The sequence below is a fragment of the Condylura cristata genome, unplaced genomic scaffold (genome assembly GCF_000260355.1).
Source record: "Condylura cristata isolate star-nosed mole 26May11 unplaced genomic scaffold, ConCri1.0 scaffold00028, whole genome shotgun sequence".
Classification (NCBI taxonomy): Eukaryota; Metazoa; Chordata; class Mammalia; order Eulipotyphla; family Talpidae; genus Condylura; species Condylura cristata.
Window position 1 is genome coordinate 6,403,236 of NW_004567129.1, and position 21,506 is coordinate 6,424,741.

Below are 21,506 nucleotides of genomic sequence, written 5' to 3' on the forward strand. Positions count from 1 at the left end.
TTCCACCCTTATAAAAAATATATCTATGGGTTGAAAGGATATAGAGGATGAGAATGGAAAAGGGAAAAAGCAGGAGAGAGTGTTTGGCCTAAAATTGTATCATCACTTAACCGTATTTTTCTGTTTCCTAGAAATAAGGATTTCTCATGCCTATAGTCATTTTGACCATACAAGGGTCTCAGATTCTGAATGCTTTCTCACTTTCCTCTAAGTGAAACCAAAACCATTGGCCTTTCAAAGAACACAAACCTTGTTTTCTACTCTTTGGCCCAGAAATCTTTGGAATTCTAGCCACACACACAAAATAACCCAATAACAATAACAACTGAAAGGTCACCCAGGCCCCCAGAGTGGCAAAAGGAAGAATATCTGGAGGTACCAAGATGAGATAGCTGCTGAGTGGCGTCAGGATGTTACCCCCGGTAGAAAATAAGAGCATGGCTCTTCCACTACCTCCCCAGGCCTGACAGAGCCGGGCATGTAGAAGACCCCTTGCCTAGAAAATAATAATAATAATAATGATAACAATGAACAGCTACATACCAGAGCCATTTTGTGGGGGTGGAGTGGGGAATTGGATCAAAAACAGTGGGGGGGAGGGAAATGCACTGGACTTTGGCGATGGCACACGGGTGATTTGGTGATGGGAAACCCAAGGGGATTGCAACTGAGATGGAAAAATGCACAAATTGATGTAAAAATAAACCATTATATTATTTTTTTTTAAAAAAAGACCCCTTGCCTGGACACTGAGTGCAACTGCTAGGCTCCCTCTGGGGAGCCTGGGGAACCAGCCTGCTCAGGAGTGCAATAAAGCCTTCCCCTCTCTTGCTTCTGTGCCCTTGCCATTTTCTATCTGCCGTCCCCTTGCCGTTTTCTATCTGCCGGACCTTACAACACCACCTGAATAAAGAGCAGAAAGAGAGAGGAAGATGTGAGTTCTAGAAATGGAGACACAAAGTTGCTGATCTGGCATTACTGACAAGAATCAAAAACTGGAAATAATGTAAATGTCCAAGTGCCAGGCTGTAAACAAATCATTTCACTCCCCAAAGAGGAAATACTCTGCATCCATTAGATTTTAATGATCTAGGAAATAGCTTGTATCCCATGTGAAGTGAGAAAAAGCAGGTTATAAACAGGTGGGCAGGTGACAAACTGACCACAGTACTGTACACTGACCTGGAAACTGTACACTCTTCACACACTCAAAAACTTTCAACTAGAAAAAAGACACACCACAATGATTTCAGAGGCTTTCTTTGGGCAGTAGGCTTGTGTGTCTCCTTATTTTTCTGTTTTTATGTGTCCAGGAGTTCTACAAAAACACATATGACTTTCAGAGTCAGACAAAGAAGAAAAAAATCCCCAAATTTTCTTAGTCTTTCCACTGCACTTTCTTGGGGGAATTCAGACTACATCTGACCCCAAATCCTCATCCCCAGCAGAAACCCCAGCCTGCAACACCTCTGGCCACATTGGAAGTTCCTGAAGATTCATTCAACCTTTTGAGAAGCCCTTCCTGATCACCTGGAGGAAAGAGGGCTGACTTGTCCCCACCCAACCCAAACACAATGCTCCCACGTCTGTTTGCCTCCCTGGTCCAAAAAAATCTTTGGCCTCTTTCCTGGTGCCTGACCTCAGGAGATTACTTCCTGATGCAGCCCAGCAGATGTGGTGGCCTGTGTGTGTCTGCACCTGGTGGCTGAGTCTGAACCCCAGAGTGCTGGATGGAGAGGAAGGAGGTGAGTTTTCTGCCAGCATGTCCTGATGTGCCATGGGAAAACCACCCAAACAGTCTTTAAACAACATAAGAAGTAAGTGATCAAAGGTCTTTGTAGTAAGCTGGACCAGCAGCCTACTGAATGGAGTCAGCCTGACGCTTGGTCACTCTAGCTAGAAGGAAATGAGTACGAACCCAGATTTGGGATGTAGCTTAACTCACTTAGGTTTTTCATGAGTTGAATTGTCCAGTTATACATCCAGCTTATCCCTGAAATGGAAGAAGATTAGAGAACCCTTGGAAGGAAGGAGTTAGTGGTCAGCAAGCATTTGAGGGCTGACTATATGTCTGAAACTTCTTAAGAGCATTCGGAAAATAAATAGATCTGGGGGATTTTTTTCCTGCAGGAACTTCTGGTCACATACCGCACCCGGGTGAAGGCTCAGAGGGCAAGGTGGATGGACATTTTTTGCTGAAAACCACATGCCTCTTAGCCAGGGAAGCTTTTTGAGTTTGTCTGGCCTGTGTATGAAATACAATGGAATGAAGGCTCAAGATAAATCAGATACCCTGGCATTGGCCTTTGATGTTTTTAAAACTGAGAAAAAAATAGGTTTGGTGTGTCAGACTTCCTCATCAGCCTGGTATTTCACCTGTCATCTTAAACAAGCTAAACAAACCAGTGACATATTTTTCTTCCCTGCAGGACTGCACCTTCTTTGTGATTAGGTCTGGGTACTGTTTGGCAATTGAAATTGACTAGAATGGAGGTGGGGAAATGTTTCATTCCACCCTCTTCTCAAATTCTTAAAGTAGAATAATGAGTAGGTGAGTGATGGTCATGTTTGTTGACTCCTTTCCATACCTACTGCCCAAATCAATGTGACTTCAAGCACATTTTTCTTAGGCCACCAGAGCTGACATTTCCTCCCCACCCACCTTATCAAGACTGGAGGAAAGAGATTCTGAGGAAGAGCAGATGGTCTTCCTTCTGCCAACTCCAGGGCTTGGTGTTTTGTTTAATGGAAATAGAAGCTGAGGGTAAAAATGGAAATTCAGGGGATGAGTGAAGAGGTTATGAGGATGGCAGGGCAGCCTCAGTGGGGACTTGTACCTGTTGTTATCAGTTTCCTATGAACTGTCTTCCTCAATTTTCCCAGGGGATCTTCAGTAAAATATCCATCTCTTGTTGGCCCATGATGGAGTCAAATCTTCATTGTTTGTTCGCTCATTCACTCAACAAATATTTAGTGGGAATCTGCCTTGTGCCAGATCTTATTCTAGGTGCTGAGGATAAAGTGGTGAATAACACACCCTAGGACACCTTGGCTGAATCTCTAAGGAAGTTTTGCTGTGAGGGGAAAAAAGAATCCCAAAGATTAATACCATGTGATTTTATTTATATTAAATCTTTGAAATGACAAAATTTTAGTTTGGTGTTTGGTGGCCAGGACTTGGGGATGTAGAAGGGAAGGAAGAAAGGGATCACCCCTTTCTAGAAGTACGAGCAGGGTTCTTTCCACCAACAGACTATTTAGTGTCTTGACTATGGTGGATATGGGAACTTAAACGTGTGATCAAGTTGTTCATATGTATACACACGCATAAAATTGGAGAATTCTGAAAAAGGTCAATGGCCCGAGTCCATATTGATATTCTGATTGTGATAATGCACCATCAGTTTGTAAAATGTACCATTGGGGAAAACTGGTAATGTCAACATGGCATTTCTCTGTATTATTTCTTAGAACTGCATGAGACTTTACAATCAAGCTATTAAAATTTCAATTAAAAAAATAAAAAACCAACTCCCTGACATGAAGGAGTTCACATTTTAGGAGAAGCTAAGACTGGCCTGAGAGGGCAAAACCAGGCCCCTCCTTCAGAGGCCTGGCCCCTCTGGAATACTCCATGCATTGTCACCAAAGAGTCCTTGCTGTCCTCAAGACATTTCACTGAGTCTCCATTGGGGACTGAACAAAATCCAGACTCAGGGGAGAAGGCACATATAGAATCCCCCCAGTACCCCTCCTAGGCCGCACAATACATGTATTGGAAGTTACTGCCCTGTCCCAGGCACACAGTGGACCATGAGGCTGAGACACAGATGTCCATGGGGGCTCTGCCTGGCTCATTCCCAGCCTCCTGCACCCCCACCACTGAGATGCTTCTATCTCTGCCCCAGGCACCTGGTCTATTCCGGCTACACCCACAGCTTGGGGAGCCTCCATTCTCGTTCCAGCTCTGGTGTGGCTCACAGCCCAGGTTCTCAGCATGAGGCAAAAACTCCTCAGGTCAGCCCTGGCCCTGGGACACATGCTGGATCTTAGCCCTGGACCATGGCCAGCAGGCCTCTGTCCAGCCTCTCAGCCCCTCCTGTGAGGGGATGCCCCATAAGAACTTTCCTCCCTTGGTTGTCCAACGAGGCATCTAGCTCCACCACTTGATTTTATTGCCTTAGAAGGACTTCAGAGGAAAGAAGCCATGTAAAACAGAGCAAGGTCTGAATAGACTTTCAAGTTTTTATTATTTTATATTATGCCATACCTTTCACAGGTTGACCACAAAGCAACATGTGTTCTGGCCACACAATTTACCAAAAGGGCATGATTGAGGAAGCCAGAACTGCTGGACACACAAGTTAGGCCACTGAAAAAAAAGGGAGGGCAGGAAGAGAAGGGCAGGGAGAAGACGCAATGAGAACAACTTGGCTGTTTCTCTAATGAGTCCGTGGTTTTCATTCTAAGAAGAGTTTGCGTGATAGAGTGCAGCTTCTGAATCATGGTTACAGTCTTTTTGATAAAGGAAGGAAGCTTTGCTAGAGGTCTAGAGCTGATGAATGAACAGCCAATGAACTTTCGAGGAAGGTTTGGACGCTCAGTGTAAAAAGAAAGATGCATAGACCTGTCTCCACACTTTTCATCTCAAAGCCACCACAGAATATGCAAAGTGACACGAAGACTCTGGTTCCGAGGGGGCCTGGGGCATGGGGGCCTGCCAGTGGCCCTGAGCTTCCAGGACCTCAGCCTCTACCTTGTCAGGACCTTGAGGCCGCGTCATCCAGTGAAGCTTGTTCCAATTCCTCCACAGGAGGATGCTCCAACTCTGCTTCGCAGTCCAGGGCCGGGATGAAAAACCCATGGAGGTCCGGGCACATTTCTATATCAAAGGATGCGCGAGCCAATTCTGTAAAACTTTTGGCATCCAGAATAAGCAGAAAAGGATGCCTCTGGGGAATGGTAGAGATCACCACGGATAAGATAATTCCTTCAGAGAAATAAGAAAAAACACTTCGTAAAAAGTGGAGGGATACATGTCTCAGTCTGCTCCCTGCCCTCTTTGAACTAAAGTAGCTAATCAAAACAGAAGGGAAATGAATTGCACACTGTGTGAGCAGGACAGAAACACCAGAGACCTGACTCTGTTCTAGCTTAGGCGGGGTCTCACTGAACCTCAGACTGGAGATAATCCCCCAACCCTCGCAGGATAGCAGAAAGATTCTCTTGCATGGACAATTATGATAGAACTTTATAAATTACTCATGCATTGAAGAATGGCTATTTTTCTACTATTTAGAAACTCAATTTCATGAGAATCAGCTTCCAGTCTGCACAGCCTCATCAATGGCTAAGCCTGTACCAGTAATATTCGAATTAAGTCTGATTCAATTCTGGCACATTCCACAGAATACTGGCACCCTCAGTTTTCCTCTGCAAAACAGAAACCTTCTAAGCACTGACTCTCAAGGGACACTCATGCATGTGAACTTCTAGCAAACATTCACGATTCCTCTCTCAGCCTTCCCTGTCTGAGTGGTTGCAGACAACTGAAGTCAGATCAACTGGGATTCAAATCCCACTTCTGGAGGCACTGGACATGTATGTGAACGTAAGCAAGCTCCTTCCCTTTCTAAGCCTCTCCTTTGGTGAATGGAGACAGTATGGGGGAAGCAATGGCCCAGCCCAGAGGGAGGCTGGCTTCAGTGGGAGGTGATACCACAAACTTCACCTTGGAGAGGACAGTGACACATGACAGTGACTGGTCCCCCACCTAGTGAGCCATGCTGTGCAGAATCAATAGGAATCGTGACCCAGGTAGAAAACCACTCCTGTCTCACCTGAGGGAAGCAGTTGGCAGGCTCATGGGGCAGCCTGCCCTCCCCTGCAGGCGCAGGTAACCCCATCCCTGTTCCTAGTTACCCTCCTTGGCATCCCCAGAGGTCTGGGCAGGGCATTTCTGGGGCAAAGGCAGAATTAAGAATGGAAAGGACTTCTAGGTTCTGTGGACACCTAGAAAAGAAAGGGCCACAGATTTCAGGTGCTTCACAAAAATTGTTCACACTAGGGAGAATGAAGGGTTCTGACTCAGTTATTGCAATGAATTTTAGAGGCAATATTCTATGCTCTGGGAGGGTGCATATTGTTCAGTGGGAAGGAAGTAAGCTATTGTATAGTAAAAAGGTTAATCTTGCCCAAAGGGAGGCCCAACCTTTGCCCTGGAGGTGACCTTGAAGGGCGTAGAATGACCTGTCTGACAGGTGCTTTATTTCCCTTGGGTCACATCATCTAACCTAGCCCAAAAGTGGTTTAAGTGAGGACCTTTGGGCCACAAGGTGTCAGCTTAACCTGCAGAGGGGCTGAAGACTAAAGGTCAACCCCACAGACAACCAACCACGTCCACATGACCAGACCCTGAAAAGCCTCTGACACCAAGACTTGGGGTAGCTGGCCTGCTTTGTGACACTCTCTGGATATTGCTGGGAGAAGTGAGGGGTGTCAATGACTCCAGCAGCTATGTGATAGGGTGGGAAAGGGTGTCAGGTAATCTCAAACGCTGTCTCTGTTTGAGGGGTGGTAACAGTGGATGCAGTACGTGGGCTCTCCTCCCCAGTGTCTTACCATCATCCTCATCCTTGGCGTCTGGCTTGGCTACAAACACAGGTTCCCCTAGCCAACAGTGTTCCTCTCCCCACTCCATGAACGACTTTGTAAGAAGGTCGTATTTGATTATCTGTACATCCAAAGAGCAGAGACACACGAATGAGTCACCAGAGAGTGGGCTTACTCCCTGTGAAGTGGAAAGCACCGAGGAGGATGGAGTGGGTGGGGCGCTCCAGTTGTCAATGGCTGCTGGACAGTTTAACAAGAGAAACAAAAGCAGCTCTCTTTGTTCCCCAACTTTAAGCAGAGGCTGTCCTGCTACCACAAAGTTGACACTGCACACTGAACTCCTTTAAAAAATAAAATTCCTGGGTTCTCCTTGGTGGCGCAATGGGTTAAAGCACCACATTATGAGGCTCTCTGAAGCCACTGCAGCTCGAGTTTGATCCCTGGCCAGGAAGCTGACCCACATGGCATGGCAGACCTCACTGACTATGCTGCTCCCTTCAGCAGTGTACTTCCTAGATCTGCCTGTTCTGCTCCCCACTCTGTCCCTGGTGAATCCTCTCAACCACCACACCTCTGGCCTGTACCCCAGTTTAGTAAGCATAAATAAATAAATCTTTAAAAAATAAAAAAATAAAATTCCTGAATTTACCCAGTATTGGATATTACATTACAGTATTTCTTTATATCATAAAAAAGTATGTATTCAAAGCAATCATTTAAAGAATAACACCATTTCTTTGTTGTTTTAAAAGTGCCAGCCCCTAGATTTCTTTCTTTCTCTCTGACAGGCTGGCTCTCCTTTAGGGTGCAGGATTAGTGGGGAGTGACTTGGGGTGTGTACCTGGTTGTGTGGGAACCTGAATTTTATTGTCTTCTACATTTCTGACCTGTTTACATTTAAAAAAAAAGATATTTTCCATTTTGTTATTAAAAAGTGAAGACATTAGGGAAGAGTAATGTCTGTATAGCACTTAGCAGCCCCTGGGTTGTGTGGGAACCTGAATTTTATTGTCTTCTACATTTCTGACCTGTTTACATTAAAAAAAAAAGAGATTTTCCATTGTGTTATTAAAAAGTGAAGACATTAGGGAAGAGTAATGCCTGTATAGCACTTAGCAGTCCCTGGGTTACATTAAGTGTTCAAAAAATAGTAATTTAAATACCAGAATGAATCCTCCAAGTTTCTGCTATGACCTGCTTGCTTGAGAGGGTGAGTTCCTTAAGGGCAGGGATTGGGATCCTCCTATCCAATTTCTGATCCTCACAGTGGAGCACATAATCGGTGCTCAAGAAACATCTAGTGAGTAAAGAAATCAGTGGATAAACTCCAGCCACGATCTCCTTCCTGAACACCTCCTTCTGTCTGGGATGGTTCTTTATTACTGCAAATGTATTCTGACAAATCCTCAGTCCCCAAAGGGCTTCCCTCCTGTCTTCTCTATTCTGATCCAGGGCACAGTCTGAAAACTCAGCTTTGCAGGCAGAAACAATGGCCGTAGGGAAAGTCAGTCCAAGATCACACAGAGGTTGTACCTTGCTTGGGATGAGATTCCACTTAACTTCGGTAGCAAAGACATATCTGTATGGCTTCCCGTTGTAAGCATAATTGATCTGCGGCATCTCCATGCCTAGGGTGAAAGACAAAGCTGATAAAGACCCCATCAACAAGAGCTGGGGACATCTGCCCTCTGGCCAAGTGGGACATCTTTTCCAAAAGAGCTCCCAAGCCAGAATCCCTAAATTGGATCCAGACCCTGTACCGGGTCAGATGTGGTTCTAGCAGAGAAGGGGGTGGCCTCTAATAATTACTCCCACTCTATTAGATGTTTCAGGAGTAAGGTTAGATAGACCTGAGTTAAGTATATAAACATCTTTAATTACCCAAGATAGGAATCAAAGAGAACTGCAAGATTAAAATCAGAGTCTAATGCAATTTCTTAAAGCTCTAAAAAAAAAAGAATTCATGGGTAGGTATTGTGTGTGGGTGTAAAAGAAATTTCTGAATGTGTGGAAAGGAGTGTCAATGGGGAGTAATTAAATATATCTGGTGAGTTCATGTAATGACATTATGTAAGAACAATGCTTCCAAAAATTTTAGTAACATGGGAAAGTGTTCATAACATAAGATTAAGTGTAAAAGGGGTGGTTATAGAATCATCTCTACTATGTTACAAATGAAGAGACAAGGGTTAGACTGGGATTATCACCTCCTGATAATTTATATTTTGTTGTCTAGGCTGTTTTCACTCTGCAAAATACTCATATCTTTTTGTTGTTGTTATCTGCAAAGTGTTAAGATGTTGCCTATATAAATGCCCACTGCCTCAAATTAAATTTCTAAGTAAGAAGTAAAAGACCCCTCTTATGAAATAACCCAGGTAATCAGAGCCAAAAGTCAGTGAAAATAGAATATTCAAGGAAGAAGGAAGCTGAGATGGAGTCAAATGTAGGCCTCTTGAACAAGCCTTCAGTAGGAATGTTTATCAGGCCCTAGAGGACTGAGAAGAATGGACCATGGAGTTGGGAAAACGTATACTCTCCCTGACCAGTAATCTGGAAACTTCTAAGAGACAGATCAACCTGATCAACCACCTACTTAAATCAAGAACAGATGTCGCCTTTGGCCCCAAAGTAAGCCTGAGTCTTCCCATGATGGCCTCAGGCCCATCCACCCTCCTCTACCGCTCCCTCCCCCACCTAGTAAATGGCCAGCCAGAGGTACTTGGTTATGTAAAAGATGATTCACCCCGGCAAATTCTGCATGTTTATTAAAGGTGCGCTCTTGAAGAATCTCTAGGATGTGGGGAAGTACTCGGCCTACATTCATGAAGTGAAAGAAGCCATCCTAGAACATTCTAGAAGGTCTGGTACACATTTCATAAAGTCATAAATGCAGAGGTTAAGGGTTTTCAAAGTCAGATGCTGGCTTTATTGCCTGTCGGTGGGCAAGTTAAAGGATTATTGTCAGCGCTGTCATCCTCAGGTCTATAACAAGAACAACATGTGCTCCTTTGAGAGGTTCTAATACCGGCTATCTCTTGCCAGGTTCCAGTAACGGCTATCTCTTCTGACAATGGGCCAGCCCCAAGCCATTCCCTGTATGTGGGTAAATTCACAGAATGTTAACAAAATAGGATGAGACTATCAGGAAGAAATAAAAGGAGAGGATGTGTGAACTCCCCAGGAGAGGGCTTAGCAGAGTCCCAAAGTGCATTGCAGGACAGGAGACTAGGCAGGTAGGTCCAAAAGGGTGGTCACAGCCAGGCAGCTTATGAGCAATTTGCTGTCACCTTTCTCAGTATTGCCTACAGTTGTAACAAGAATTCTCTTCCAGAAACAAAAGGCCTGTGTGACGTTGGAAGCCTGCATCTGCCCATACCCTATGGCAGGTGTGTGGAGATGGAAACTGATGTCTCCACACCTAGGAGGAGTCTCAGTAATGTTGTTTGAAAAATGCCGAGACCCATTCTGGGTGCCATGGGGTGCTGCTGACAGAAGTGATGTCTGGTGGGCAAATCCCCAAGGAGATACCCCAGGACTGTGTCTTGCAGATACTGGTGCCAGGCAGGCGTGGGGCAGCCGATGCAGGAAGGGTCTCGGTTTGGACCACAGACTGCTCTCTAGCTGTGCGCTCCTCAACCAATATTTTGTTCCCCACACAAATGTTGAGCACATAACTCTCTCAGCTAGGATTTTCCCATACTGGTGACAGGCTGGACACAGAAATGAGGGCACCACCTCATAGGCTTGTGTTCTAGACCAGTGGCTCTCAATTAGGGCAGTGGTAGCACCCCATGGGATTCTGGTGATGTCTCAGCACGTTTTGAGTGGTTCCAATTCCGGGTGGGGGTGCTACTGGCACCTAGCAGGGTCAAGACCAGGGAGATGTTCAACACCGCATTGTGTCCAGCTCCCAACTCCAAAGAACCACCAGACTCCATCTCTTGCGGCTCTGGCTTCAGAAGCACCAGTTGCTGTGTTTGACACTCTGTGCGGCTGTGGCCTGACCTTCTAATGGCCCATCGCTCCCCATAGTGGGGCAAATAGCACCTACTCTGTAGGGCCGGGCAAGAAACTAAGTGGGCTGTGCCTGTTCTATACACTACAGCTTTCAACAGGGGCCCCTCCATGAAAGTCCACTCCAGTCTTCCTGTGGGGGTGACTGAAGGGACAGAAGACAAATGCATTCCACTGGGGGGCATCCCAAGGCTCCCTCCATCTCACCCCCTTCATCCCCTTACAGGTTCTTTGCATGGAAGGAGGTATCATGTAAAGAACAGGGATCATTTGAAATTCTGCCCGCCCCTGAAAGCAGAGAGAGGACACCTTCATTTTACCTTCATGGAGCACCTCTGGTTGGCAGTAGACCTGGTCATCTTCTTCCTTCCGGGCTTCTGCTTTTGTAGATGCCAGTTTGATTAAATTTGAGCCTTTTTCTGCATCCTGGAAGATTTAGTTCCCCAAAACATGAAAATGTGTTATCTAGCCTCCTGTTCATGCTGGAAAAACGCTTTTGCTTGCTCTGGGCTCACGTTAACCACAGGAAGCAACTACTCTATTTTTGGTGTTTTTATTCTCAGTTCAAAGTGACGATCAGCAATTTGAAGTGACTCCCCAAGGTGGCAAGGCTGGAGGTGGTCAGACAGAGGCCCCAAATCCCTGACTCTCTGTTGGGGCCACCTCATCCCTCACAGGTGAAAGTAATGTAGCAAGAAGTTCTCACTTTTTAAATACCGGATGATTCACACAGAAAATGCTGTTTAGAAAGAGCTCATAATGACATGGGGAGTGCTTGTGCACACATGCTGCGTGGAAAGAGCAAATTGCACATGCCATCTGAGCTCAACCTCGTTCACATAAATGTACACTGAAGAGAGTCTGGGAGGAATAGACCAGATATTAATAGTAATATAGCTGGTAGATTTCATTTCTTTTTCTATGCTTATTTGTACATCCAGAATTTTCGGAAAAGGAATCACTGTTGAAAAGAAAACCCACATGCCACAGCAATTACTTGGGAGAAAACCATCTTTCATAGGCATTCCTTGGTGTCAAGTTACAAGGAGACCTCACTCTTTCGGGTGAACTTCACCATCCATAGCATCCGTGACCCTGGAGAGGGCTTGAACACAACCGATGAAATATTTATTGAGCCTCTGCTATTCCCTGTTTTCCCACAGAGCAGCTCTGGGACCTCGGACAAGTCACTAGCATCTTGTTTCTGCATCAATGGAACGAGGTGCAGCACAGGCATGGCTGAGGAACTGCACGGATTCAATCAGGTCGTCTGATGGGAGGCTCCCAAGAGGATGGGGCTAACAGGAGGAGCCAGATGATGTTTGCTGCTGCCCCCCACATCGCTGTTGTTTTTTTATGATCATGTTACAGCCACTACCCCTGGGACGGGTTCAGCTTAGGAAGGGGAGGATGGGAGGAGCAAGACCACAGGCGTGGACTTCACAGAACTCACAGGGGAGATTTATTGGTACAGCTGACCTCTTGTTTAAACTTTCTGCTACTGTTTTATTTAAAAAAATTTTTTTAAATAGGTTCTAATAATGCAACTATTTGAAAACAAAACCTATTCAAACAAAAACAGGTGAGAAGGAAAATTTGCTTGAAGAGCCCTTGGCTATTTGTTAGGTTCAAACCCTCAGATTATAGAAGAGGAAATGGGCCTGGAGAAGGAAAGTGGCTTTTCAAGGTGCTACTGGGAGAAGCAGAGCATTGGCCCAGACCTTAGCCGCACAATGTTTCTGCTCAGAACAGGGGCACTGCAGGCAGAGGGAGGGGCAGGCGCAAAGGCCGTGGTGTTGTTGGTGGGTTTCATCCGGCCGGTCTCTAAGCAAATATCCCCAAAGAACTCAATGTACAGAATCTCCAAGACACTTGTCCCATGCTGTCATTATCGCCTTTATGATGCTGCTTCCTTCTTTTACGCTTTCTCCCCTCTAAATGGAGAGACCAGATTTGGTTCAAATGCATGGCACACAGTCAGCCCTCAGGAAGTAATTGTGGGATGAATGGGTGATTCACTAAGTTTTTCCTTCAACTGCCAAGGGGCAAAACATGTGCTCTGCGGGGTGGTGATTAAGCATTCATGAGGTGAAGTGCGAGAAGCGGTCGCCCAGTGCTCGGCACATCACTGCTGTCTGATAAACACAAGTCTGAACGCCTCCACCTTCCTTCCCCAGACACCACCTCAGCGGGAGGCCCTGCCCAGTGCCTGGGTAGGCACGTGACAGCAACTGGCCTCCTGTGCATGTCCCAGGCTTGATTCTCAGGAAGCCGATCTGTAGAGCAGGCCTGTAACTCCAGCCTGAAACTGGTCAGACTGGTCGAGGGATAAACTGTGAATTTTTCCACACACAGCAGTAACCAACATGACTCGGTTGCTTGCGGCGGCTGACATGCTCAGCTTTGGGAAGAAACTGCATTCCAGCTGTAAAATTCCAGCCAGAATTTTACAAATCCTTCAGCTTGCTTTGAAAGCCCTAAACTTGAGGAAACTCCCATAAACAGCAGCATTTCACTACCCCCCCCCATCCCCACCACCCCCTACCACTGACTTTGGGTGTGAGATCTGATTCCTTGCCTTTATAAACTTGATCAGACCTTTGGGTCTCCTGGAGCCTGCTTCACTGTATATAAAATAAAGGGGTGAGCTATAGTTTTGGGATGGGTGGTGAGTACAAGGTGAAGAGAGGCGAGGTTGCCTTGACCTGTGTCTGAGGATTATGGTGAGGATTAAATTAAATCTTGGTTATGAAAACACTGGGTCCAGGGCCAGGCACATTGTCGTTAGCTTGGGGCAGGACAGACATGCCTTCCAGTCCCAACTCAAATCCCATGGATAATTCTGCATTGTCAGCAAGGGCCTTTCTCCCTCCTCTATAGTCATGGGAATGATAAATAACTCAGAGGGATGTCCTACCAATTAGGCGAGAAGTGTGCAAAGCATTCAGTCATGCCTAAAATTTACAGGACCCACGATGTCTACCAACCCTATGTCCAAATATTTCAAGCAAACTGTTCATTCCCCTTACTTGAAACATCATGCTTCAGAATGCTGAGGCACTGCAGTGGCCAACATGGCAAACCACTTGGTGTAATGCTAAATGACAATGAAGTCAAATCAAAAACTCAATTCCCCTGCTACATAGACCATAGTTCAACAGCGTAAGTGGCTGGTGGCAACTGTATGGGACAGAGAGAATGTTTTCATTTTGGCAAATTCTATCCACAACACCAGTCTGGAAGGACTGGTGTGAGTTTAGAATTGGGGGTCTCCTGGCATTCTGAGCTGGAAGAGGGTGGCAGATGGGAGACTGCCTCCAGACTGTGCTCCCTATTCCCACCCCTGCCCCTTCTCCTTGCCCCTTGTCCTGCTAACATCACCAACCAACAGTAGCCCTGGTCCCCTCGTGTGCTGAGGTGGACACCACCTGCCTTGAGGAATGTAGAGGCAGGCCCTGGAAGCAGCTTCTTGAGCTGGGGATTCAGAGCCCCAAGTGTCTAGTTCATGACTGGGGGGAGGAGTCCTTTTAAATGCGCATCACCCCTTGATCCTGCAACTCCCTCCTCCTACCCCCCCCACCCCCTAATGGTCAGGGATATTGGTAAGGAAAGGCCAGATCAGGGCTCTACAAAGTGCCAAGGCCCAGAACTCAAGGCACTCTTGTCAGGGACTAAGAGCAGAAAAAGCCTGATACATGGCACCTAGTAAATAGTGCAAGCAGTATGAACAGCAGCTTTTCCTGTTACTAAAGCTTCAGTTTTGCATCTAGAGACACACAGCAAACTTACTAAGTGAGTTCTGGGGCCCACGTGATGGCTGCAGGTGAAGTCAGGTGCTCAAGGCCCCCCCACCCCACGTAGAGGCAGGGCCAGAAAAGGCAGCCCTGGGACTGCTACACACACCCAAGCCCCTCCCAGGGGAGCCCTGCCTTAGACAGCCCCCGCACACCCTACATAAACAGGTACAGGGTGCCAACAGGCCCTCCCTTCTGTTGACCCCTGCTGGCCCAAATGCAAGAGAATCTGGGGCAGCTGGGAGAATCCAGGCTTTAAATTTACTCTACTCTGGCCCATTCTGTGAGGAAAGCACTTTCCACTTGGGAAATTTTCCAAGCGCTACAGGAATACCCCATGTCCTTTTAGGGGGGCTGCTTCATGGTTTTCTTTCATTCATTTAAAATGAGAACCAAAGCCTGGCATAGGTTCAGGGGACAAACTGCTGACAAGACAGAGTCCTGGCCTCCCTGAGCTTCCACAGGAAGAAGGGACTGAACAGGGTCCTTATACTTGAGTTAACGTTGAGCCAGGAGCAGCGGGTGCCATGAGGCTGTACAAACTCACTTGAGGGCAGTAGAGACACTGGGGCCTGCAGCCTGAGCAGGAGTGGCCAGACTCTGAGACTCTTCCTGACTGGCCTAGGAATCCCTTGGGGGCTCTGAGACCATACCTTCCTCGGGCCCCATCCCTGCAGGTACTGCCTCCATTGGCCTGAGCTGAGCACAGGCATGTTCTTGGAGATTCCTGCCTGAGGTTAGGCTGGGAGGACAGTGGGCAGAAAACAGGGTGGTGCAAAGACCCCAGGCTGAACGAGAAAGGTACTGAGAAAGGGTGGCATCACCCATGCTCAAGTCCCTAATTAGCCTTTTTGGAAAGGCTAGAATGGGAGCCTGCATCTGGCCATGGAGGCCACGTCTGCCTGCTTGACCTTCCAATTTCAATATGCAGGTGGGGCGACTTGAAAGTGAAGCAAGAAGACATTTTTAAGGGACAATAAAAAGCAATTAAAAAGCATGACCAGAGCTACCTTTCCCAGGGCTGGCTCTTTACTGTTTCAGGGCAGCAGATTGCTTATTTTTAAAATGTATGTGCTCAACTTCTTAGCTTGGTTCCTAGGAAGGAAATCACTTCTCGAGACTGATAAAAGGTTATAAAATCCCCTGGTGTGTGGGTAGTGGGAGGGAGTGTTTCTTCTCAGTGCATCATCCCAGCTGAGGTTGGCGTGAGGTGGGGTGTGGCCTCGTGATTTCCACCTGTTTGCTTTGAGACACCCCCACAGCTCCCTGGAATCTGGAGATGCCACCCAAGGCACCAACCACACTGTGATACTTCCCAGAGTAAGGGTGTAGGGGTGTTGGGTCAGGGGCCCAAGTGATGATTGTGGGGGAACACAGCCACTCATTCAAAAGCCCTGAATCACACAGGTAGAAATATTCTTCCAATCTTTCTGTCTGGGGTCAAGAAGAGATCTCTGCTATGTGCTACTATGCCTTTGACACCCAATGCTTTAAAAGTTTCTTTTTGACAGAGCTCAGGTCTTGGCAAGCAACAGTGTCTGCTAGGGCATAAGACCTCTGCTTTATTTCCACTGCTTTATGCCCATGCTTGTCTGCAGCCGACACTGCTGGCTTTCCATTGGCTAGTGATGTTTCCTTTCAAACCTGTTATGTAATGAGCCAGTTGACTTAAGCAAAATCATGATCTTGTAAATGCTACAGAGAGATGATCAGGAAGTATAGCAAACATCAAGACAGAGATAAACAATGACTGCAATAGGGAAATGCTAGACAGAGGGGAGTTCTCTCTAAGTCTGTAGTCAGACAAACCTGGGCTCTGACACTGACCTGTTCACTGGCTGAATCCTGCATAAAACAGCCCCTCAGGGAGGGTGAAGAAGTCCTTTAAACCCCTTACCCCACACCCCAGCCTTCTGCAGGAGCTTCCTCTACTTCCCAGGCCTTAAGACAGTCAGTGGGTCCTATCTGGGGGCTCTTTCTAGGAGTCAGCCCTCCTGGGAGAACAGCAGACTTACACACCTTCCCAGTTACAGTATGTTTCAAGGGAAAGGCTGGTGCAGGTGCAATATTACCTCTGCCACACTGGCTGAGTGACCTTGCGACTGACCTTAACCTCTGCAAGCCTAGCAAGTTTTTTCATCTGTGAAATGACGCTAATATGAGGACCTTTCCCATACGTTGTTTTGGTCATTAAATGAGGTAACGAAAATAAAACGCTTAGCAAAGTGCCTGGAAGATACAGAGCCTTTAGCAAATATGAGCCATCAAAATGTAATTGCACTGAATTCAGTTTCATTTAAATTAATTAAAGCATGAAGTCAGTGAGTCCTTAGAGCCAGAAGCCTCTGGAGCCTCTGAAACCAAGCCCAAGGCCTGGTGAGCATCTCCTTAATTGAGAGTAACATCTGGCCTAGTGGTCATTTTTAATGCAAGAATGGGGCTACTCAACAGTAAGGCACCGAGTGAGCAAATGGTTACACATTCCTGCCATGGGCTGTCAGACACATGTTTAAAATGATGTTAAAAGGAAGATTTAATGTCAGGGAAAGAGCTTGAGATATACAAATACATGAAAAACACCAAAAAGTGTGTTCATGTTCTGCCAAAAACAGGGATCAAGGACAGATTCAGGTCATAGACGGACCCGGAAACCCTGTGCTCAGTGAGAGCAGCCAGCCACAAAGGGCCACGCTCCATGTAGCGCTTCATACGGACATGCCCAGGAGGGCAAATCGTCAGAGAAAGGAAATAGAGAGATGACCTAGGCCTGGGGAATGAAGGAACAGCAGCTGATGGTTAAAGGGTGACAGAGGAGAAAGATGGTGCTGGTTGCACAATTCTGAATGAACCAAAATGGGTGAAGTATGTAGCATGTAAATTATATCTCAAAAAAGTTGTTAAAATACACAGGGTATGGGCCCTCCCTGGTGGCGCAGCGGGTTGAAGCACAGCACTAAGAAGCTAAAGCCACTTCCGCATGAGTTCAATTCCTGCCTGCTCCGGAGGAGATCCACATGGCGAGGCAGACCTCTCCTGACCCGCCCGCTGCTCCCCTCAGCAGTGTACTTCGTCGATCTGCCTGTTCTGTACCCCACTCTGTCTCTGGTGAATCCTCTCGCCCTCCGCATCTCTGGCCTGTACCCCAGCTCTGTATGAATGAATAAATAAATCTTAAAAAAAAAAAATACACAGGGTATTATTCCTCTCTCTAAAATTAAAAAAACATAATCTATATATAATTAAAGTCTATAGAAATATATAGAAATATGTGTCAAATATATGTATATATTTTAAGAGATATATTTAAAATAATCAATACATATATTGTGGTGATCATAGCTGTCATTTCTGTCCCCAATTAAGTCAATCAATTTGTTTAATTAACACATAAAGTATGTAAATATATTTTTAAATTATATATAGATACATATTTTAAATAATTAAAACATATAGATCTATTTATATAGCTAGGTAGATATACTTTAATTATATATAGATATATATTTTAATTTTAGAGAAAGGAATCATACTACGCATAATTTTTAACAGCTTTATAGATATATACCAATATGTACATATTACACATATTCATTCATCTCTATATACGGAGATAGAAACTTGGGGGGTGCAATACAAATATATCCACAATAGATTTATGGTGATTCCCTCCCTCCATTTTACTCAATTATATTTTCTAAGGTATCTACATGACTATCTGTCACTTTTGGAAAAACAATAAAGATATTTTCTGTTTTTTTAAAGTAGAGGTCACCAGCAAATTCCCAGGTGTGCCCATATCTCCCCAGGAGTGAAATGGGCCTTTTTCAAGCCTTACCTTGTCCACGTGGAGGGGCACAGCGAACCTCTTGAGGGTAGGAATGGAGTTGGGCTTGACGTTGTCCTGGAACTTCTGGGTCAGGTTGTCCAAGTAGAAGAAATCATAAAGGCTGCTGTCCTCATAAGACACAACATCAAACAGAATGCACCCGTCCTCTTCATAGGCGTTAACGTGATGGAAGACCACCAGGGGGCCCGTGTAGAACTTGGTCTGAACAGGCTTCCTGGTCCTCTGGTCAATGATGTGAATGTAAGTCTGAAAGAAGAGGAACACCCAGCGGTCAGCTCTTCCTCTGATGACCCAGCAAGGGGCATAGGACACGGGGTGAGACCCACACACCAACTAGCTGGTGGCCCTGAGCCACCCTAGAGGGCCAGCCAAGCAGTTTTCAGAAATTGGAAGTGGCAGTGGTAGCATGATCAGTTCTTTCTGAGAGGAGGGAAGCTTCACCATAGGGCCTCTGTCTTACCAGGAAGACAGTATTTGGGGGAGACCCCTAAGGGTGCACTGTCCCTCCTCCTCCACTTGACCATCATGTGGCAACATGTCAGCTCCGTGGCAATGGCCAAGTGGGGGAGAACCTTGCAGGTGCCAGAGCTCTAGGTCTTGCTGGGCTTCATCCATAGCCAGGGTCCCTAAAACCCTATAGCCTACCTGTCCTTCTAGACACCCGGCCCCAAACCACACCTTGTTTCTTAATGCCTTTTCTGATTTATCCTGATGTGGTTGCCGCAGCAACCACCTGCCCTGAAGAACTGCTGTGTGCATGCTGGGTTCTAGTGAAGGAGCCCGCGTGGGGCTCAGGGCTCCACACGCACCCTGGATGTCATAAGGCAGTGTCGCTCTGGGCTTGACTAGCTCTGCCTGCAGTTCCAGCTTCCAAATCCAAAAGGGAAGATGTGTGAGAGTGTGTATGTGTATGAATGTGCATGTGTATTTGTGTGTGTCAGTGTGCATGTACATACGAAAGCCTTGCGTTTGTGTGCACACCGGTGTGTATTTGTGTGTGTGTTAGAGTATGCATGCCTGTCAGGGAGCCTTCCTGTGAGTATGCATGTGCATACATGTATGGAGTACACATGCATACATGTATTTGTGTTTCTGTGTATGTGTGTGTGTATGTATGTGTGTATGCATGGTTATGCCTGTGTATATGTGTATGCATGCAGGTGTGTGTGTGTGTGTGTGTGTGTGTTTCTTTCTTTGGGTAGCTCTGGCTCAACCACCTTCCTTCTACAAGAGATGAAGGGACATTCCAGGCTGTTCTCTGGCTGTCTCCTTCTGGCATACTTGGCTCTATCTCTCTAGTCCCAGAAGCAAGAGGAAGGCTTTGATAGAACCATAGGGAGCGAGGGGTCAGGTATGAAGAGAGGATACAGGGATGATTATTTTATGCATTTTCTTTCCCATTATCCCAATCCCCAGGTCAGCTACAAGGACTTTTCTGAAAGTTTCCTTCCAAAGCTATCTCCAGAGCCATCTGCCCTGCCCTCAGGGGCTCTCAGCCATGTTGGGGAAATGACTGTGAGGCAAACCCAGCTTCAGCTGGCTGCCTTGCTAGATCCTCACACCACTCACCCACCTGCCCACACAGAGAGAGCCTCTGACAAGTCAGCTACTTCAGGAACTGGGGAGACAAAATAAAACTAACCCCAGCTTTCATGGACCTTCTATCCCAGTGGGGGTGAGGCTGATACCAAAGATCCAGCATAGACCTTGCCAGGATGTGAGACAATGAGGAAGTGGAGCAGGGTGGTGGGGGAGAAAGCCAGGTGGAGCTCTTATAAGAGTTGCCATCAAGGAAGGCCTCAGACATCAGGGACCTGGGAACCTGGATACAGAGGGAAAAAACACATCTGCAGAGAAACAAGGCAGATGGAAAGGGCAGAAAATGCAAGGGTCCTGGGGCAGGAATGTGTTTGGCTGGTTTGAGATACAGGAGACACAGAAGGTTGAGGGAGCAGGTGGCCAGTGCTGGGGACAAGGGCGTGTGGGGATATACAGGCTGGTGAGTGAAGCCTTTGGATAGTATTCAGAGGAAGATGGAAGCAACTAAAAGATTCTGAGAAGAGGGACCTCACATAGTCCCTTTGTTCCCTCAAACATCTCACTCTCCTCATTGAGGAGAGAGGATAGGACTGGAAGGGCAAGTACCTGAGACAGAGACATAAAGATGCACATGAGGCCTAGAAAGAAGAGGAGGAAGAAGATGAAAGGAGGGTGATGTTTTCCTCTGAAGGAGGCAGAGGATGGGAAGGCAGAAGAGGATGTGGCACATTGCTTTCTATGCTTGTGTATTATTTAAATATTTAAGTATTTAATCCACTGAGAAATCACTTGATACATGTCACAAGTAACAACAGGAAAAAAGTAAATGCATTTATGTGTATCCATATCTATCTACACAGATGCCTGTGCACATACACATATATGCACACACATGTGCAATGATTCAGGCCTATGGACACACATACACACAAACACACGTGTGCACACACACATGGGCATCCGTTGGGCACTGGGTGTATCTGAAGTGATGATGGTTCTGTTGTGCCATTGAACAGAGCTTTCTATCACTATGATGTCTAAATTATCTATGGCCCTTCTTCTCTGATCCCTGACATTACACGCTGGCTTCAGAGATATGGGAACGTCTTGTCAGTGGATGATAGAGGCTGCCAGGAGCTCAGATATTGGTAGCCCCAAGACTGCATGGTATCTCCTTCCCTCCCGTCTGCGTGCTGACTTCTACCTCAGAGTCTGCTGTTGGGGACACCCTGATCTGGTGGCATGCCTTGTGTGGGCCCAGCCTGGCCTTACCTTGTCATCCTTGTGAAAGGTCAGGCAGGACGCCCAGCTCACTCCCCGAGCATATGCTGTCGCCATCTTGACAATATCCAACTTGAAGGGCTGCTCAAGAAAAATGATGTAGTTTTCTGTGACTCCAAAGCTGTGGTAATAGCTTGGGGAGAGGAGGGAGCGGGAGGTGATGGAGCAGAGCACCTCCGCGTGCTTCCAGCAGTTCTTCCTTTTGCCTGCTGGGAGAAGTAAGGAGGAGGACCCAGTCAGGCTGCCTGGACTTCACACCCCTACCCAGGTCTTTCAAACCCACCCTGTAGCCAAGGGCCCCCTTGGAGTAAGGGTGACAAGTGAGCAGGAGGAAAGGGGGGTACTGCCTGGTTGCAGGGGCGTGGGGAGGAGAGAGAAGCCTGGAGCCCTTCCCACTCAGCCCCGCTCCCTCTAGT

General features: G+C 46.6%; 1 protein-coding gene across 1 annotated transcript in view; it reads right to left on the reverse strand.

Annotated features, from left to right (window-relative positions):
* Positions 1-4,760: 4,760 nt before the first annotated feature.
* BCO1 (beta-carotene oxygenase 1) overlaps positions 4,761-21,506 on the reverse strand; it is a 34,737-nt gene continuing 17,991 nt past the window's right edge. Inside the window, exons 6-11 of the mRNA XM_004690160.1 lie at positions 21,082-21,299; positions 18,259-18,516; positions 10,950-11,055; positions 8,146-8,240; positions 6,622-6,733; positions 4,761-4,990 (exon numbers count right to left, since the gene is read on the reverse strand). Of these exons, the coding sequence (XP_004690217.1) occupies positions 4,761-4,990; positions 6,622-6,733; positions 8,146-8,240; positions 10,950-11,055; positions 18,259-18,516; positions 21,082-21,299 (1,019 nt within the window). The remainder of the gene's footprint in view (positions 4,991-6,621; positions 6,734-8,145; positions 8,241-10,949; positions 11,056-18,258; positions 18,517-21,081; positions 21,300-21,506) is intronic.